Genomic DNA, 18,198 nt, shown 5'->3' with positions numbered 1-18,198 from the left:
CTCTCTCTGCTGGTCCCTCAGTCTTGGAAAAAGTTCATGTCCTGCTGAATCTGTTTTTTCTTCACTAAGATGCACTGACGTCAGGAGACGGCGTCAAGCAGGCGGCAGCGTTTGCAGGCCGGGGCTGCACGCGCTCCCTCTCCAATTATTGTCTGTCAATCAAGCAGCGAGGAGGGAGAGAGAGAGCGCGAGAGGGGGAGAGAGAGAGAGCTTTCAGCCTGCACACAGCAAAACAAACCATTAAACATATTTAAAATAATAATAACGTGTAACCACAAATAAAATGACATGCAATACTGACTCCTTCATTTTATAACTGGATACATAAAAAGGTGATTAATAAACATTATTGACGCTGCCAGTATGCCTTCTTCATCGGAACATTAATGTATACATTAAAGAAAATGATCAGCCCACCTTTATTAATTAAACAGCAGCGAGCTCGCTGTATATGGAGCTGTCTCATGTAATAAACCGCCTGCAAAATAAGATGCGGCAACAGACTGACACACTCGAACAAGAAATACTGATTTGTTGAAGCTGATCTCTTAGCCACGGTGGCTGAAATGCATGTAGGCTTGGGGGGAGCTTTATATTTCACACTGATTCTAAATGCACTAAACATTTTAAAAATGTATTTTGGCGAATTTTAAACAGCGTGTGACCTAAAATTCAATAAAAGTTGCACACGCCTGGCCTCAAGCAGCCAGACAATGTCTGCAGGAATATTACAGAAATGTCTCAGTGATTTTCTGGGCGCAGGCGCTGCCTCTGAGGTTTTGCGGAGGTAGTTTTCAATTGGCTGGGTCCAAGCTTTATTGGAGACTCCGCCTATGAGCTTAACAAGCCAGGCCCCGCGCTGTCAGCCACAGTTATACGTGTTGCTTTAAGTCCCAGTGGACAGAGTTTACTCTGACAAACACAATCGTAAACTGTAGAGGACCTGCAGCAGCAAACGCGGACAGACAGCCGTTTTCCAAAGAGGAATCACCCGACCGGATACTGTAGATAAAATATTGTCAAAGGTAAGATATGTTTACCTTATTGTCGCACAGCAGAATATCAGCCCGTGGATGGGTATAAAGAATGATGTGTTGAATGATGTGTGTTTTGGGTTTTTTTTGTGTGTGTTGTTTTTGTTTTAGTTTTTTGCTACCGCTGCATCATTAGTGCACCAGATTCATCCATACGATCTGCATTTAGTGCACCGATGCCTACAAGCCTGCACAATACCTCTGCTTTTTAAATATTAACCTGTGATGTTTACTTGTTGCAGGTTTCCAGTGTCAAACTCGACTGAATGTTCAGGAGAGGAGAGGAGCTGAGTTAGGGAGGGACGAAAACCAAAGCTCCAGTTCTGTGCTGTGAGTGGACGAGAGTGAAAACCTCGTGAAGGAGAGATATTTCAGGGGTATTCTGTCCCCTTCCTACCTGGATATCGTTTGACTTTGTGAACGCGCTACAGAGAGTCACAGAGATGGACGTGGCGGCCGATCAGCCCCGCTGGGTGCATCCCCACGCCGTGCTGAACGGACAACACCCAGACTCTCACCATCCCGGTCTGGGGCACAACTACATGGAGCCCACGGCGCAGCTCCTGCCTCCGGATGAGGTGGATGTTTTCTTTAATCACCTGGACTCACAAGGAAACCCATACTACCCCAACCCTGCCAGGGCCAGAGTGTCCTACAGCCAGGCGCACGGTAAGATGGAGTTAACGCAGGCGTGCAACTTCAACGAATAAACAGAGAAACTCAGGAACAGCTGGCTTATCGGGAGTCTATCAGAAACAGAAGAGAAAACACATTTCTACATGTGCGCTGAGTTGATGTTTGTCATGGCATTAAAGAGGCAGTAGTTAACCTGAAATTTACCTGCAGGTTGTTGTGAAAACGTCTGTTAATTTATTTTCTATTTTATGTTGCCTATAAATACATCGCAGGCTTATGATTCTTATAAACTGGGGCATTTTACATTGACCCAAATGTTCGTGCTTCTGTATTTCACAGTCTGGATGGTTTATTTGTTTTTATTTATTTTATTAGATTAGAATTTTTACAGTGCAGTCCTAACCTGCTTTTACGCACGCATAGTTCAGAGCATACTGTTGTCATTTCTGTTACAAAGATATTATGCTACTTTATTAACATGTTTAAATCAGGCCTTGTATCAACAAGTCTTTGCTATTTCTGCCTCTAAACCTGCAGCCGCCACAGTCGGAATCGGCTCCACAATAACAAGTTTGCTTCTGCTTCACAGCTCGTCTGACGGGGACTCAGGTCTGTCGGCCTCATCTCCTTCACAGCCCGGGGATTTCGTGGCTGGACGGAGGGAAACCTGCCCTCTCGGCTCACCACCACAACGCCTGGGCCGTGAGCCCCTTCAGTAAGCCCAGCCTGCACCACCCTGGCTCTGCGTCCCCCGGCGCTCTCTCCGCCGTTTACCCGTGCAGCAGCAGTTCAAACACGGTCTCAGCATCCTCTTTAACGCCGCCGTCCCACTCCGGCACTCATCTGTACACTTTCCCCCCTACGCCACCCAAAGACGTGTCGCCGGATCCAGGGGCTGCGTCTCCGTCGTCCACTACCAGAATCGACGAGAAGGAATCTATCAAATACCAAGTGTCTCTGCCAGAGGGCATGAAGATGGAGGGCTCCAGTCCGCTGAGAAGCAGCCTGGCCTCCATGAACGCCCATACCCCCACCACCCACCACCCCATACCAACGTACGCTCCCTACTCTTTCCCAGCGGCCCACGAGTACGGCAGCAGCCTGTTCCACCCGGGCAGCCTGCTGGGCTCATCCAGCTTCACTACCAAGAACAAAGGCAAGACACGGTCCTGCACCGGTGAGTCCAGCTCACACACATTTAAATACACACATAAAACAAAGTAAATGTGAAACTACACAGCCAGAACCTGTATGTAAAGTCTGTCTATGGTTTATGTAACGATCTTATTGCAGGACTGCTGTTTAAGCGCTTCAGTTCATTTTTTTTACCAGCCTAAACTAAACCTAAAGAATGTTTAACTCTAGGGAAATCACAAAGCAACGCGATGTATGCGTTTTTAAAACGATCTGTGGCGCCCTGCTGTTTGGGCTTTTTTACTTAGGAAGCAGAAATCTTGGTTTGCGTAACTCGTTTGGCTTTGGCGATTTTTAACCTCCTTTTAAATTCACGCAATTTGTTAATAATAATAAACAGATTTTTCACTCTCGGTAATTATGGCCAGTCAGTAAAAAATACAAGCCAACTGTTTATTAAACCTAGAGTAGTTTTTGAATGCCACAGTTAGAATCGCCACCAACACAATAGCTGCTATTAAATAAAATTAAATAAAAATAATTTTAAATATTTAGAGGAGCACCATTTACCAAGAGAATACAACCTTAACTAGACGCCGTTTTAGGACGTTTATTTTCCCAGGTCTTACTGTCATCCACATTATAAGAGCATGAATCAGTTTAATATATTTTAAAAATGTCTGTTTATGAATTACGTCCTAATTCTGCACTGAGTTCCTCCGCAATTTACACTAAACACAGCCAGTCAGTTGTTATGTGCACGCTGTGCTGATTGCCTCATTAATTTTTCACATTTGGGAAACACAAGTAGAAAAACAACTACTAAATAAATTTTAGTATCAGCGTTTTCTCGGAGTGAATGATGTTACAGACCGGAGCATACACTCCACAGATCTCCAGCACAGAGGCACTTTGATAAATCTCTTTTGTTGAGCGTGACTTTGTAATTGCCTGAGCTGGCCGCGCGAACAGTGAACTGGATCCAGCCCAGAGGTGTGAAAGGATGATCCGCAGGCGCACGGAGCCAAAAACCTCAGTATTTAGGCTAAGAGTCGCTTCTCTGTTACATAAGACATTAATACATTGTCCTGATTGTTATTTGATAACAGATCAGCTTCAAGCCTGATTGTGTTTGACCAACTTGTTACCAGAGATAAAGTCCAGGGAAACCCAAACTATCTTTTTATTAATTATTATTCTTATGACATATGAAATCCTAACTGGCTACAAGTGTATTTCTTTGACAACAACATAATTATATGGCATTTTTTAAGTACTTGAAAATAATTAAATGTATTTAATGTAGCGTTACAGGTGTTTTATGTCAAGACTTATTTTAGAAGAAAAATAAGACGATGTTGAAGCCTTGGAAATTGAGGAGGAAGCAGAGATGAACAATAAAGTCAGCTTTTGGATCCTTTGTGCATCTGATAGTGTAAATTCTGAAAGAGTCACTTCATTGTCTAGTATAACACATTTAGACATTATTTTCTTGTCTAAATAAAGCATCACTTGATACAAAAGCAGATTATTTTACCTTTAATGGGCTTAAAATAAGTTGTTTGTCAGTGTGAATTACAACTGCTGGGAGAGCTGCCACATCAACCTTGCCACCTAAATGAAACATGTCCGCGCACACTTGCACACATCAACACCAAGAATAAATACGGCCCGCAGGCTAAGCTCTAAATTAAGTGGCAGTTTTTACAAATGCCCATGTGTGTTCTCCTTCAGAGGGCCGTGAGTGTGTAAACTGTGGAGCTACCTCTACACCTCTGTGGAGACGTGACAGCACCGGACACTACCTGTGCAACGCCTGTGGGCTGTACCACAAGATGAATGGCCAGAACAGACCACTGATCAAGCCTAAACGCAGGCTGGTGAGTCTATTGCTCTCTTTATATGGAATTGAATGGCTATGCATGCATGTGTGTGTGTATGCATTGTGGAGGGTAGTAAATAAAAGAGTGTAAGGTGAAGGGTGAGGGGAATGAGGTACAATTCCAGGAAAGTTATATTTTCCCAATCAGTTTCCAGGAATTGTGTTTCTCACTCACCTCTTGCTCCTTTAGCTCAGACTGTTCGCAGAGTGGGTCTGTCTGAATTGTTTTGTTATCATTATTACAGCTACTTCTGATACTGTCATCGATAGCAGGGCCATCATTACTATCCATCAAAACAACTCGGAGCCTCGCTGACACTGTATGGGTCATAATGCTGCTATATGCTGTGCTGATATTTTGACAATTTGTATGGTGACTGGGATTTAGTAAAGATTAGTGTGTGTGTGTGTGTGTGTGTGTGTGTGTGTGTGTGTGTGTGTGTGTGTGTGTGTGTGTGTGTGTGTAAGTAAACAAAGCAAAACAAAGCTGTTTGTCAGACAAATTGTTTTAAAAAGACAATAAAGAACTGAATCATCAGCAACATATATTTCCTATTATGAACTGCTTCACAGAGAAGTAGGTCAGCGTTCAGCTCCAACCTTATGTCACACCCATCCCACTGATTACTGTGAATTCATCTAGCAATTGTTTAACACAGTTAACACAAGATAAGTCACAGTTATGGTGAAATCTAATTTTAAGGAAAGAAGCAACAAGAATGCTACTTTCCAGCTTTTTGTATTTTTTTCAGCGTCAGCTTTTGGCTGCAGCGTATTAAAATGAAATAATAATAAATAAATAATTATATCTTTGTACCTGAAATGCATTCGTGGAACCACCTGCAGCTGCTCAGCTGCTGTGTTTACAGTTTGTCAGCTGCAATAGGAGGCAGCTGTGTAGCTGTGTGGGCCACCACACTTTACACCAGGATTTGTGGAGAGCGCTTTAAAAAGCTCGGACCAAAGGCACAGCGGATCAATACATTAGGAGCCCCCGAGGGAACTGATATAGTTAAACATGTCAAAGTGTAATTTGTTCTAATGAGAATAGCGTTCTGTAGAAGTAATATTTGAATCCCACTGGCTACGAGAGGGACGACGAAATACAAACATCGCAAAACACCTTGGCACCGAAGGAAAGATGGTAAAGAAGACGAGGAAAGGCTAGTAATTAAGACCAATCACAAAACAAGAGAAGGTCTTGTCTTAATAATCCTGTAAATATAAACGTGAATCGGCCAGAGAAAAACCTGCATTGATCAGACGGGCTGACGCGCGCTGAAGGCTGTCACTTCCCGAATTAAATCCTTTCAGCAGAGATGGATAATAGCAGAGGATTCATTCTCTGCTTTATCTAAAAATAATAATATTTTTTTTAAAAATCCCGACGCCATTAAGTGCAGAATAAATGCATATACGATCATATATCACGCATGCTTTCCGTATACGTCGGCCCGGGCTCGCAGAGCTCCGAATGCGTCTTGTATTCAGAAGCCTTCCAGTTGTTTCCTATCCGGATATCTGACCGGTCCAGATAAAGCGGCGGGCCAGTGCCAGCTTCCTCCTGCGGCCTCCTAACTAGCTAGCAAGCTTAGACCTCACTTTCTAGTGGTCAGGCTTTCCGTCCACAACACAGAAAGGAAAGCAAATTAATTTCATTAAAAAAAAATTTAAACAAAAGGACAAGGGGCAAAGCTTAACTGTTGATGTGTGCCACAGTGCACCCCGGGTACGCTTACTTTCACTCTGTTCACAGAAAAAAAAGAAAAAGAAAAAAGCTGGAAAAATGCTTGAACGACGTGTCGACGTCACACTTCATTTTTAGTGAAGTACCAATTACTGGAACATTTAGAGTCATGATGGTGTTCAGTGAAAAAAGGATTCACCTAAAAGCATGACGCAATCAGGTGTGACGTATGACCCCAGATTCATTTGGCTTTTTAATTTATTTATTTATTTTTAAAACGGGGCATAAACATAATTTGAAGTCACTGATGTTACCACAATACTCTATCAAAATCTATTTCCCACATGACATCATAATAATACATTTTATATCAACTGTGAATACACTGAGGAGCTAGCTAACATCAGTTAAACAGAGCTGCCACTATTAGTCACCAATACATTTGTTTTTTATAATAACAATTAGTGATCAATCATAATTTTATTAGTAAAGGTCACAAAGAGCCACTGATTTTAACCCCAGTGACTGCCAGCTTGTGTTTTTCTTATTCTTCCATGTTAGCGAATGTCATCATTAACTGTAACTGGACTGTTGGTTGAAAACAAAGCATTTGAAAATGTCACACATGCTCATGGGAACACAACATGAGCATTCTCCACAATTTGATTATTATTATTTTTTCTTATGGTCCAATAAAAACAAATTTTGTGAGTCAACAGTTGCGACCTTAATGTCACAAAACAGTATAAATCACTGGATTAGAAAGTTAAGCCTATTCTAGATTTCTGCATACATGCCTTATTTTCCTGTGCTCTAATCAGAGTTTGATATTTATTCTTCCAGTCTGCAGCCAGACGAGCAGGCACCTGTTGTGCTAACTGTCAGACGACCACCACCACACTCTGGAGGCGTAATGCGAATGGGGACCCGGTGTGCAACGCCTGCGGCCTCTACTATAAACTGCACAATGTAAGTTTTTATCCTTGATCCCCAGTTTGGGGTCCAGTAGACGGGAAGTGAGCGGGCAGTTTACCCTGATTGCTGAGTGATAGGAGAGGCAGAAAAGAGAGGGAGAGGACAGAGAGGAAAGGGGGAGAGAGAGACAAAGGGTTGTTTTACTCTCAGACACTGTTGCATTCGTTGGTGTTTTCTTTCTTTGTGCTTTATTGTTTCCATGGTAGGTGTAATCCCCTTGAGAGTCACAATGGTGGGACTGTTATATAGTGGGACTGCCACAAGCCCAGCCTCCATATGAATAGCATTAAAGCTCAAGGTATAAAAAAAAAAGGACTCTGTGGTCGTGGATGTGCATATTTCTCTTTTAAAAACAACAAATAATTAATTATTTGTGCTAATAAACACTGACAGTGTTTATAACTTGTAGTTAGTGAATTGCACTGAGTGGTGCTGCTTCTTGATGCCAAGCATGTGTATTACAGTTTATTGTAGTTAATCCACCATGCATGATTCATGATGCTGTTGCTGTGACCAGTCCCTGGAGTGCATTGTGTATTAATTAGCAGCTGAAAACTGTCTCCAACAGCTGGACAATTTAGTCCTCTTTGATTTGACATATATTGATTTATATTTTGATCAAAAATTATAGTCCAGTAAATACAAAACTAGCTTTACAAGGTTTACACTGCAGTGGGAACCAACGGCTACAGACAGGACAAGCAAGAAGGAATGGATTAATGCATAGTTGATTTTCGACTTTTGAAATATATGTTGCTATTTTCACAAACATTTAATACTTCTAGGTGTGAGCTCCAGCACCTAACTTTAACCTCATTATTCACCTCTTCACCAAACTTTCTCTGTGCAGGTGAACCGGCCTCTGACCATGAAGAAGGAAGGAATACAGACACGCAACCGCAAAATGTCCAACAAGTCCAAAAAGAGCAAGCGGCCCAGCGACAGCTACGAGGAGTTTTCAAAAAGCTTGCACGACAAGAGCGCTCACTTCAGCGCCGCCTCTCTCAGTCACATGACCATGGGCCACTTGCCACCTTTTAGCCACACTGGACACATGCTGCCTACGCCCACCCCGATACACCCGTCATTCAGCCACCCACACCACTCCAACATGGTAACGGCGATGGGGTGAGAGGGTGAGGTGGTGTAGAGTTGCCTACAAGAATCTGAGATGGTTACATGAAGTGGGATGAGGGTCTAAACTAGAGGACTGTGTGTACAGTGTTACAGGCACCCGGTTTGTGTGTCTTCATCTCGACTGATGATGCCAGTGGTGGGTCGGAGAAAAGATGTGCGATGAGGGTCAAGGACCTTTTACTCCTTATCTATAGGTACCAATTTTGATGGAAAACGAATCTGCTTCCTCTCAGTCAGGCACAGACATGTAAACACAAAAATGTCATTGCACCTCAAACCTGTGCTCCCGCTGACGGCCTGAGGGCAGTTTAACGTGTGCGGAACAGGTTCGTAGTTACTGTGAATATTGTAAATATGTGCGACCAAAGGGGGGTGCCCCAGAAAGAGAGATCCCCTTCGCAACTTTAAAAGAATATATGCTGGATTTTTTTTCTCATGGACGATTTTATGGGAATTTTCACAAAAGAAACAAGCAAACAGAAAAAGTTTATGAATTCTAATTTGACACTGTTTATTATAATTATTGTTATTATAAGTAATATTGTTATTCAGATAATTTATTTTCTTTCTTTTTTTTGGACTATATTACCTGAATCATAATACGGATACTGTTATCCCAGTTATAAATATATTTTTAGCTGAAGCGCTTTGTCTGAGCAGGTCAACATTTATACTCTTAAGAAATAAAAAAAATCATGGTCATTATCTGTTTTTTTTTGTCAGTTCAATATCAAACATATAAGTCTCTGAAAGGGCAATACATACAAAAATTCACATAAATAAGCTTTCGCCTCATGAAAGTTCCATCAGTCCAAATCACAGGTACAGACAGACTGATTTACTTCTGTATACTGATATTTACGTTAATGTAATGTTAATGTGTACATCAGGTAATCTGTATCCTTTCTGTGTTCTTGTTCCTCAGTGGAGCATGAGATTTTACCTTCATAAGGTCCTCCAGCACTGATGTTGATGTTTCAGTGTTTAGAATAACCTGTATCATATTCATCTTACACCATCCAGAGTAAGACAGCACAAAATCGGGTGGTCGTTGCATACTGTTAGCGATAAAAAATAATAAAAAAATATATATATAAAACTAGGAGTTGTGACTAAAGACACTTATTTCCGTCATGATATTAATTTATAAACTTATTCTTAAATGAAAAAAAGTCCACAAATCCTTGTATACCAAAGAAGTTGTTTCATCCCATTCCTCTTTGCTGGAAGGTGTGTTTTATTGTCTTTATTGTTTATGTTTCTTCTCAGTGTGCTCATATGTCACAAATACAATACTCAATTAGATTTAAAGATATCCTTGTAACTAGGGATGGGTATCGTTTAGGTTTTATCCGATACCAGTACCAAACCGGTACTTTTGAAACAGTGCCGGTGCTTAAACGGTGCTCGAACCGGTGCTCGAACCGGTGCTTAAAGAATGGAGAACACAAAATTGGTCCAAAAACCTCTCACGTTCAGCTGTTTTTTTGTAAAAAGATAACAATGTTAGTCTTTTCTGCAGCTATAGGGCATATATGGTATCACTCTTGGCTGGGAGCAGTGCTTAAACAATGGAAAAAACACAAACTTTGTCCGAAAACCTCTCATGTTTAGCTGTTTTCCACTTTTTCTTCATTTTAGCCTTTTTGGCCAGGGTGAAGGGAGTATCTGCCATCAAACAAGAAGACAGCCATGTAACTACGACAGTGTTTGCTAGTTCACCTTACGTGCATTAATGTAATAACGTGGTTAACCTACTCAATGTAAATTACACACAGACAACATTAAGCTACTCATGCAGAGAAGAACGGCTGCTGCTGCCACTATCATCCGTCATCATTTCTGCTACACTGGCAGGGCTTGGCTTTTAACAAAATGCTATACGTCGCCAGGTGTTTCATCAGATTTGAGGAGTTACCTCCTTTGCACAGTATCACCTTAAAGCACTTGTTGCAGGGTGCTGAGTTTGCATCTTTTGCTGTGAAGTACAGCCAGACTTTGACCGCTTCGCCTTGGGCGTTTTTAATCTCTGGCTCTGCTCTAAAAGAACGTACGTACCTGGGCCCGCCTACTACGCTTGCAAAGGTAAAATGATTGGCTAGAATCCAAAGTGTGTGACATCTCAGGAAAAAAAAGCACCGAAATAAAGCATTGAAATGTGCGCTGCTTTACGGTCTGGTTTCTACCGTTTATGTCAGAACCGGTGCCATCATGGCACCGGATACCGGTACCCATCCCTACTTGTAACTGAACAAGAGAAATTACTCCAAATAAGGAAAAAAAAAAAAAGCAATCAAACTGCATTGTGATATTAGTACATCTACATCAATATATTAGTTTCTCTTATTTGCTTTTCAGTATTGGCAGAGGAATTCAGTTAGAGCATCTTCTGTTTTAATGAGAGTATCAGTATTGTTTTAATCATTCTTCCCTCCTCGAATTCTGCCTACACCAGATGTGAACCGGTCCTTTCACAATGGTGTTCTGGCTGTGAGCAACGATATGTTGCCAATTCCTGGTACTAAACCCAAGCAGTCCCAAGCATGCTCAACCCCAAAAAATCCACAACCAAATGCTCCTTCCCTGTGAAAAATCTCTGATAAAACCACCAAACACCAACTGTACATTCATCAATTTTAATAATGATTTCAGTTGCCATAGGGCACAGGCAGGGTACACTGTGAACAGGTCACCAGTCAATCACAGGTGGGCTCACACATAGAGACAGACGTCATTCTCTCATAATTGCACCTGCTGCCAATTTAGAATAATCAATAAACCAATTAACCTGGCATATAACATCAGCCTGTTGGAGAAAGCCAGAGTGCTGGCAAACAGAGATTATACACATTCCACATACATGTAGTCTCAGCCATCCAGTGGATTCAAACCCAGGTCCTCCACCCTACACTAATTGCTCAGCACCAAATGGCAGTGTGTGAATAATTTCAGCATGGCAGACACTAAAAAGGAAGGGGAAACCAAATTATTCAGCTGGCTCCAAATGTTTGTTTGTGCATGCTGTTATCTTGCTAACATATTTAAATATTAATAATAGTTTAAACTTGGTTATAATGTGCTGCTGTAGTGGTTACAGATTGTTTTGACTGCTCTCGGGAGAGTAAAACCAAAAATAAAAAACCCACTGTCTGACCTGGACATGCAGCATGTCATGGAGTAACCAACCCACCCACTGACCTCTTTGACGCTCTCCATCTTTACAAGCCGGCATTTGCAGTAAAATGCAATGGTACAGTTTCAGTGTGCTTGAGTTACCCCTCTAGCCTTTGTTGTCATGAAGCAGCACTTTCTAATAAACAGGTTACTTTACTTGGCAGCGGAGATTAGTGCTGTTGACAGAAATGGAGCTGGCTGAGCCATATGTTCCCATCGTTACTTAACCAGTTGCATCTGCTCATTCGATAACACTCTTACGAAATACACTCTTGACAGCCTGTTACTAATATAGCAGTGATGTAAGACGAATACAATTTACATATTTTTTCAAATAATTGTTTTTTTTAATCAAAAATGTTTATCTTTTAAAGCTGTTACTGGGTTTTAGTTGCACACAGAAATTATAGAAACCAATCCAAATAACCTGAGATCTGCTTTAGATGACTAAGCCACAAATACAGCTTAAAAAATTACATAATTGAGTCACAATTTAGATGCACAAGGAGTTTAGAATCATTTCATATTTTGGTGATATTTCACAGGGCTGTCCTCTGTTTTGTTTCACAGTGAACAGAAGTAATGCTTTACAGTTAAAGAAACACTTTATTGTGTGTTTGTGCAGCCACACGAGCTAACTCGAAACCTTAACACCCAACAGTAACTGCAGTGTTTGGTATCTAGAGCTGATTTTAATTTCTGAAGCTTTTGCGTACCGATTTTAAAATTGCACAAAACAAGGATAAAATGCATGCGTTTTTAAAAAGCATGGAATTAGTGTGAAAACAATCAGTAAGAATGTAAACAAGCATAAACATACTCCGTGTCGGAATGTCTCCGTCTCTAATCTCTGATGCATATCAGAGTTATGAAGCGTCTGTGAGTGCAGGAGTTCCTAAGAAAACTGAAGGGTGTCCTCGCCTGAGGCAGCGAGCCCAGAGACGTACAGCTACGGGTCAACCTAAGTGCAGCCTACGGCCTCATCTCAAGACTTTCACGACCTCTCACCTTGGAAGCACTTTCTCTGTTATTCTTCCAAGGCCTCCCACAGACTTGTTCACAGACCCTTTTAAAAGGCCACGTCCTCCCCAAAAATATGACAAAGCAAAAACACGAGACTTGCTATAAATAGGAGATAAAAAGCAGCCAAGTAATGAGAGTCATTTTGCAGAGTTGAACCTCTCTGGGGACCTCGGCACAGCAAAGGGTTTAGGACTGGGTGGGCATCCTAAATCTCCTCACAAGTGAGATTTATAACTCCCACCTGTATTGCAACAACTCCATTTGTTTTTCTACTAAATTCAATTACTGGAATCAAAAACAAGGACAGAAGTGACTTCAGAGGAGTCTTAGCAGACCGATGTGATAAAGGAGATGAAAGGTAAAAGGACCGGTGTTTAACCCAACGCAGAAAACTAATAATGATGAAGGAGGGGGTGTCAGTGAGCAGTGGAAGAAAACAACTCACCCAGATTAGGTCTGGATCCTTAAGTGCTGAATTATGGTTGTGTTTATTGAGGAGCAGCTGCTGAATTGAAAGCAGGCAAGAAGTGAGAATATGATTACACGCAAATTAAGAAATTATATTTTAAAAGTTTTCTAGGATTTCCTGGATAGTCTCAGCTTTAGAAAGTTGATTATATTGTAAGTAAGTATGTAAAATGTATTTATATAGCACTTTTCACAGATAAAATCACAGAGTACTTTATAATGAAACCAGAAATTTAAAAAAATTTTAAAAATAAAATATTGCTGAGATTCCTTTTATAGCTTTTAAATCAAAGCAGACTTTTTGAAGGATTATGTGTCTTTAATTCTGTAGCCCAAGTTTTATTTTAGTCCAAAACTTATGCATATTGGCATCCAGAAAGTATGTTAGTAATATAATATAGTCACACAGAAGAAACCCCTGAAACAAATTAGTCAATAACTTATACTCCCAACCAAAAACTAAATAAATCACTGGGATGGCCTTATAGCCACTGTGCCAGTGTAACTTCAGCTTAGCATCTATTGCCAAAATAGCTCAGTTGGGAGAGCGTTAGACTGAAGATCTAAAGGTCCCTGGTTCAATCCTGGGTTTCGGCAATAGGGCGGATGGTTTTTGGGGCAGGGATATCTCAGTAGGTAGAGTGGTGGCCCCATGATCGGAAGGTCAGGGGTTCAAAACCCCTGAACAAGCTACCATCCCTACACGCTGCTCCCTGGCCGCTTGATTGGTGGCTGCCCACTGCTTCACTGAGTGAATGGGTTAAATGCAGAGAGGAATTTCCCCACGAGATCAATAAAGTACATGTTTTTTAAAAAAACATAAGTGCTGGTTGGAGACTACAGACAGTTCATATGGATTCACATGAAACTGAACTGAAACCACCTCACAAAGTTTCTGTATTTGTTTTGCTGATAAAGAGAGAGAAAGACACAAGTATGCTGATCACAGAGGATAAATTTGATATTTTACTAAGCAGTGCATTGGCAAGCATGAAAGTGCACAACAGGAACATGTTAGGTATCATGTGTTATGGATAAAAAGAAAGAAATATGTTGACTATGCACATTTATGAATACATTTTGTAGGAATTTCCTGACTATTATGGAGCCAGAACATTCAGATCACCTGCTCAGTTCATCATATGCACTAAGCCCTACATGTCCTCACAACATAGACAACATAAGCACAGTTATTGTGTTTGATTCACTCTGTAATTGTGGTATAAGATTATATGCATCCAACTGTCAATAAAACCGACATCATTCTACTGCTGGGATTAAAAACCGGTATGCAGTTTTCACGTCTGCAGTTTTAACGCAATTTGAAACGAGCCTCAGTGAGGGTGGTTGCTGCTAGGTTATCTTAAATCGATCATGGGCCTTCTTCTTGACTCCAGAAGGTTAACAATAACAATCTATTTTAGACAAAAACAAACAGCAAATCACATTGTAGCACTGTAGGATTTCTGTTGTGATAAACGGAGATAAATTACTTATTTACAACTGTAGAAAAATTTGGATTTACTGTGTGCAGATAATTCGATTACGGAGCTGATGGCAAATTTGTAGATATGAGAACTTTCACTTGGCACTGAGTGCTGGCATGGTGCTTGGTGAAGTCTGGGATACTATTTCCACTGTTTAAAGGGCTAAAGATATGTAGCACCTTAGAGTCATTGTGCCACTTAAAAGAAACTGGAAACTAAAAATTTAAGCTGAAATTAGCTTTACAGTTTCCTCAGAATCTTACACAATTCATTAATTTCATTTGGGAAAAATGCTGCCAGTGGTCCAACAGCTGTGTTGCACATGGTTCAAGAAACATTACGTGACTGAAAAGACTCAGTGACCCTGACAGATTACACTGGTTCCACACTTTTCTACTGAGTAACCAAGAAAGAAAATGTCAGGAGATTCAATGAGATTTACTTTCAAAGCACAAACATTATGTCTCTGCAGGGATCTCAAGAAATACACAAAGACAAAGTTAGAGGGAAGTGAAAGAGGGGATCAGCACTATCAAACTGATAAACTGACCATAATGCAGATTTTTTTATTTAGAGGTGAAGTCCAGTCTCAAGACTGTCTATGCTGTGCATGAGTGTTCAAGTGGCCCAGGAGGCAATTCATAAAGTATTATTATTATTATTATTATTATTATTATTATTATTATTATTATTATTTTCTGTAATAAAATAAATGAAAAGAAGTTACATCTGTCATAGAGGTCCCAACTAGGTCCAGGTCATCATCACAGATTGTTAAGCAAGGAAAAACATGCAAAATATTGCACTTTTCAAAAGAAATTGAAAATTATATGTATTTTTTGCTGACATAAAAGGCAAACCAGCATGCCTAGTTTGTGAATATGTGTCAGAAGTGTGTTAGAAGTGATAGAAGAGCCAATCTTGAGTGTCATTACAGCTTAAAACACACTAAACAGTGTATGTTAAATGAACACTATTTCGTGTAGTTTTAGTCTGTAATACGTCCCATCCTGACAGACACAGTGTTACCTGGGCAATATGGTGCCTAGGGTCCAACCTAGGTGAGCTAATGGCCACAAAGTGTTTTTTTTCTATTACAGCTATAGCGGACACAAGGGTTCAGTTTTGCATAAGAAAGGGGCAAAATACGGAAAATACATATGCAGGGTATCCAGTTTGGTTTGTTAATGGATGCGCTTTATTAAAGCTGTTGAAATGTCTTTTCTTTAAAAAAAAGTGGAGGTGTGTGATTAAAATATCAGGCTTCTTGCTGGTTAAAGACACAGAAACACAATTGACCAATAATGCAAAGGTGTAAAACTGCATTAGCGTGACACCTGTTAGCATGTCACATTTTACAGAGAGAAAATGAGGTGAGATTTTAATAAATAACTTTATTTAAAATAAAGTTAATGTAAAGGGGTGGCTGTAGCTCAGGCGGTAGAGCAGGTCATCTACTGATCGGAAGGTTGGTGGTTTGATTCCTGGCTTCCCCTAGTCTGCATGCCAAATATCCTTGGGCAAGATATTAACCCCAGATTGCTCTCCGATACATCCATCGGAGTATGAATGTGTGTGAATGCTACTTAGAAAGCACTTAGAACAATGTGCTTGTGTGAATAGGTGAATGCACAAGTTGTGTAAAGCGCTTTGAGTGCTCAGAAGAGTAGAAAAGCGCTATATAAGAACCAGTCCATTTACCAAAACTTAAGTATTCTTTCTGTTTTAGTTATCTGCTTTATTTCACCTGGTGTCAAAGAGTGGACAGGAATGACTGAAAAAGGGAAACCGTTATCAGTAAAATCCTCCCTAGCACCAAAACTCCTGGCAAATGGCATCAACTTCCAGCTCCAAATAACTTCTGAGCTTAAAGACTTTAAATTTCAAATCATTTAAAGCAAAAACTAAAGATGCAATAATTGCAATTGGAAAAGGATTACACTCAATGTAGAAAGGGCATGAAAGGAATGGAAGAGAACATATTTACTGTGTTGCTTAATAGGAAAGCCTGAAGCACAAAAATTAAGCTCTAAAGCACAGATAAAGGTAGGCACAGCCACTTCACCGTGCTTCAGTACTACTGTATCCTTAGAACTGTACATGCACTGACCACAGCTCAGTGCTGACTGAGCAAAAAAATAGAAGACCAGCTTTAAATACGACCATCATCGCTATCATCTGTCTGCAGACTGCAAATAAAAGCAGTTCCAGCCATTACTTCGCATTAGAGACGTCCCTGTGTTATGTGTGATGATTCTTGATGATCCTTGAAACAACACAAACCTTTGCAAAACTTAAAAAAAAACCTCTACAATGATACAACTTTCTCTAGAGTGTAACAAACAGAAAAAGAGTGACTTAATTCCAGCAAGAGGTTCGAGTATCTGTTTTACAAACACATGCAGGCCGGTCCCCATCTAACCATACTGGAATAAAAATGTAAATGAGACACAAACACTGATGTACTCACTCCACATAACATGACACAAGCATACACATACACACTACAGACACACACTGTGACTGTAGACTGGGCTCGGGAGGAAAGGTAGAACATGCTGACACACGGTGCATTCTCTCTGAAAAGTGGGACACCCTCCAACCACCCGATCCACAACCACTGACAAGTCCCTTTCAAACTGCTTTTCTTCTCCTGTCTGAGGCAGACAAATTCATCCCTCTTGTCCCCAAACAATCACCTCTTTTCTTCTGCCTGTTAAGCCAATGAAAGGAAGAAGGAGGGTCCAGGACAGAGGGAGGGAGAAATACATCTGCCTGACAGTACTACACTGTAGGCACTTGGCTAATGCGCTGTGTGTTAGGGCTCCTGGGACTGGGCGTCTGGGCCCCACTATCTTATAACAAAATTGACAAAAAGCCCAGGGCTCAGCCCTCAGGAAATCTGAGAGGCAGGGTATCTAGGCCAAGAGGGCAAGAAAGCGGGAAGGAGGGACAAAACATCTCATGTACATCTTACCTATGCTGGCCTATATACGCTAAAAGTTGGGGTTTGCTTGAAGTGCACATGCTTATGCAACATTGAGCAAATATATTTACACACTTCCTAACGGATACACTCCAAGTTACCAACTACATTTAGCACAAAAAAAACAGTCGTTTTTCCACGATAACTGTCCAAGCATTATGAATTAGCCTTTGAGATGATCCCTTCAGGTGCCACTGAAAAAGGACAGAACTCACCAAGGTGCCATAATTAAAAGGATGGGGGGGATGTTGGAGGCTATCCCATTAGCTCTGCATCTGCACAGGATGCCTGTCAATCACAGGAGTAACACACAGAGCCACCAAAGAGACTGTGGTGGCAAGAATAAAAAGAACGATGATGGTATTCTTTTGATAAATCACCTCATTTAAGACTTTCAATTCACGATCTCAGTTATTATTTTCTACTCTTATTTAAGACTTGAGAGGATGATGCCATTTAGCTTTTTGTCTCATCTTTAAATAAAGACTAAATTGAGTAAAGTTAGAGAAGAAGCCACAGTGGAAATTTTAGGTCATGATTAATCCTTCCAAACAAGTCATAATTGGTGGTGGTGT

The 18,198-nt window shown here is 40.8% G+C and overlaps 1 protein-coding gene and 1 non-coding gene across 2 annotated transcripts; both read left to right on the top strand.

Annotated features, from left to right (window-relative positions):
• Positions 1-859: 859 nt before the first annotated feature.
• gata2b (GATA binding protein 2b) lies at positions 860-10,723 on the top strand. The gene is made up of 6 exons (XM_084928367.1): positions 860-1,025; positions 1,277-1,703; positions 2,260-2,847; positions 4,539-4,684; positions 7,217-7,342; positions 8,199-10,723. The coding sequence occupies exons 2-6, from the start codon at positions 1,478-1,480 to the stop codon at positions 8,478-8,480; spliced, it is 1,368 nt and encodes a 455-aa protein (XP_084784493.1). The 5' UTR covers positions 860-1,025; positions 1,277-1,477; the 3' UTR covers positions 8,481-10,723.
• Positions 10,724-13,674: 2,951 nt separating this feature from the next.
• On the top strand, positions 13,675-13,747 carry trnaf-gaa (transfer RNA phenylalanine (anticodon GAA)). Its single transcript has one exon. It is a non-coding gene; the product is annotated as a tRNA-Phe (tRNA).
• Positions 13,748-18,198: the final 4,451 nt, after the last annotated feature.

This window comes from Perissodus microlepis, chromosome 5 (assembly GCF_051167445.1).
Source record: "Perissodus microlepis isolate ML-2025 ecotype Zambia chromosome 5, ASM5116744v1, whole genome shotgun sequence".
NCBI classification, from domain to species: Eukaryota; Metazoa; Chordata; class Actinopteri; order Cichliformes; family Cichlidae; genus Perissodus; species Perissodus microlepis.
Note: the sequence above shows the minus strand (reverse complement) of the source record. Positions and strands in the feature narration are given on the sequence as shown.

Excerpts from the sequence above, each read along its gene's own strand:
- gata2b (XM_084928367.1), top strand. The coding sequence starts at position 1,478 with ATGGACGTGGCGGCCGATCAGCCCCGCTGGGTGCATCCCCACGCCGTG. Across the intron at positions 1,704-2,259 it reads GTCCTACAGCCAGGCGCACG|CTCGTCTGACGGGGACTCAG; the intron begins GTAAGATGGAGT and ends TCTGCTTCACAG. Across the intron at positions 2,848-4,538 it reads CAAGACACGGTCCTGCACCG|AGGGCCGTGAGTGTGTAAAC; the intron begins GTGAGTCCAGCT and ends GTTCTCCTTCAG.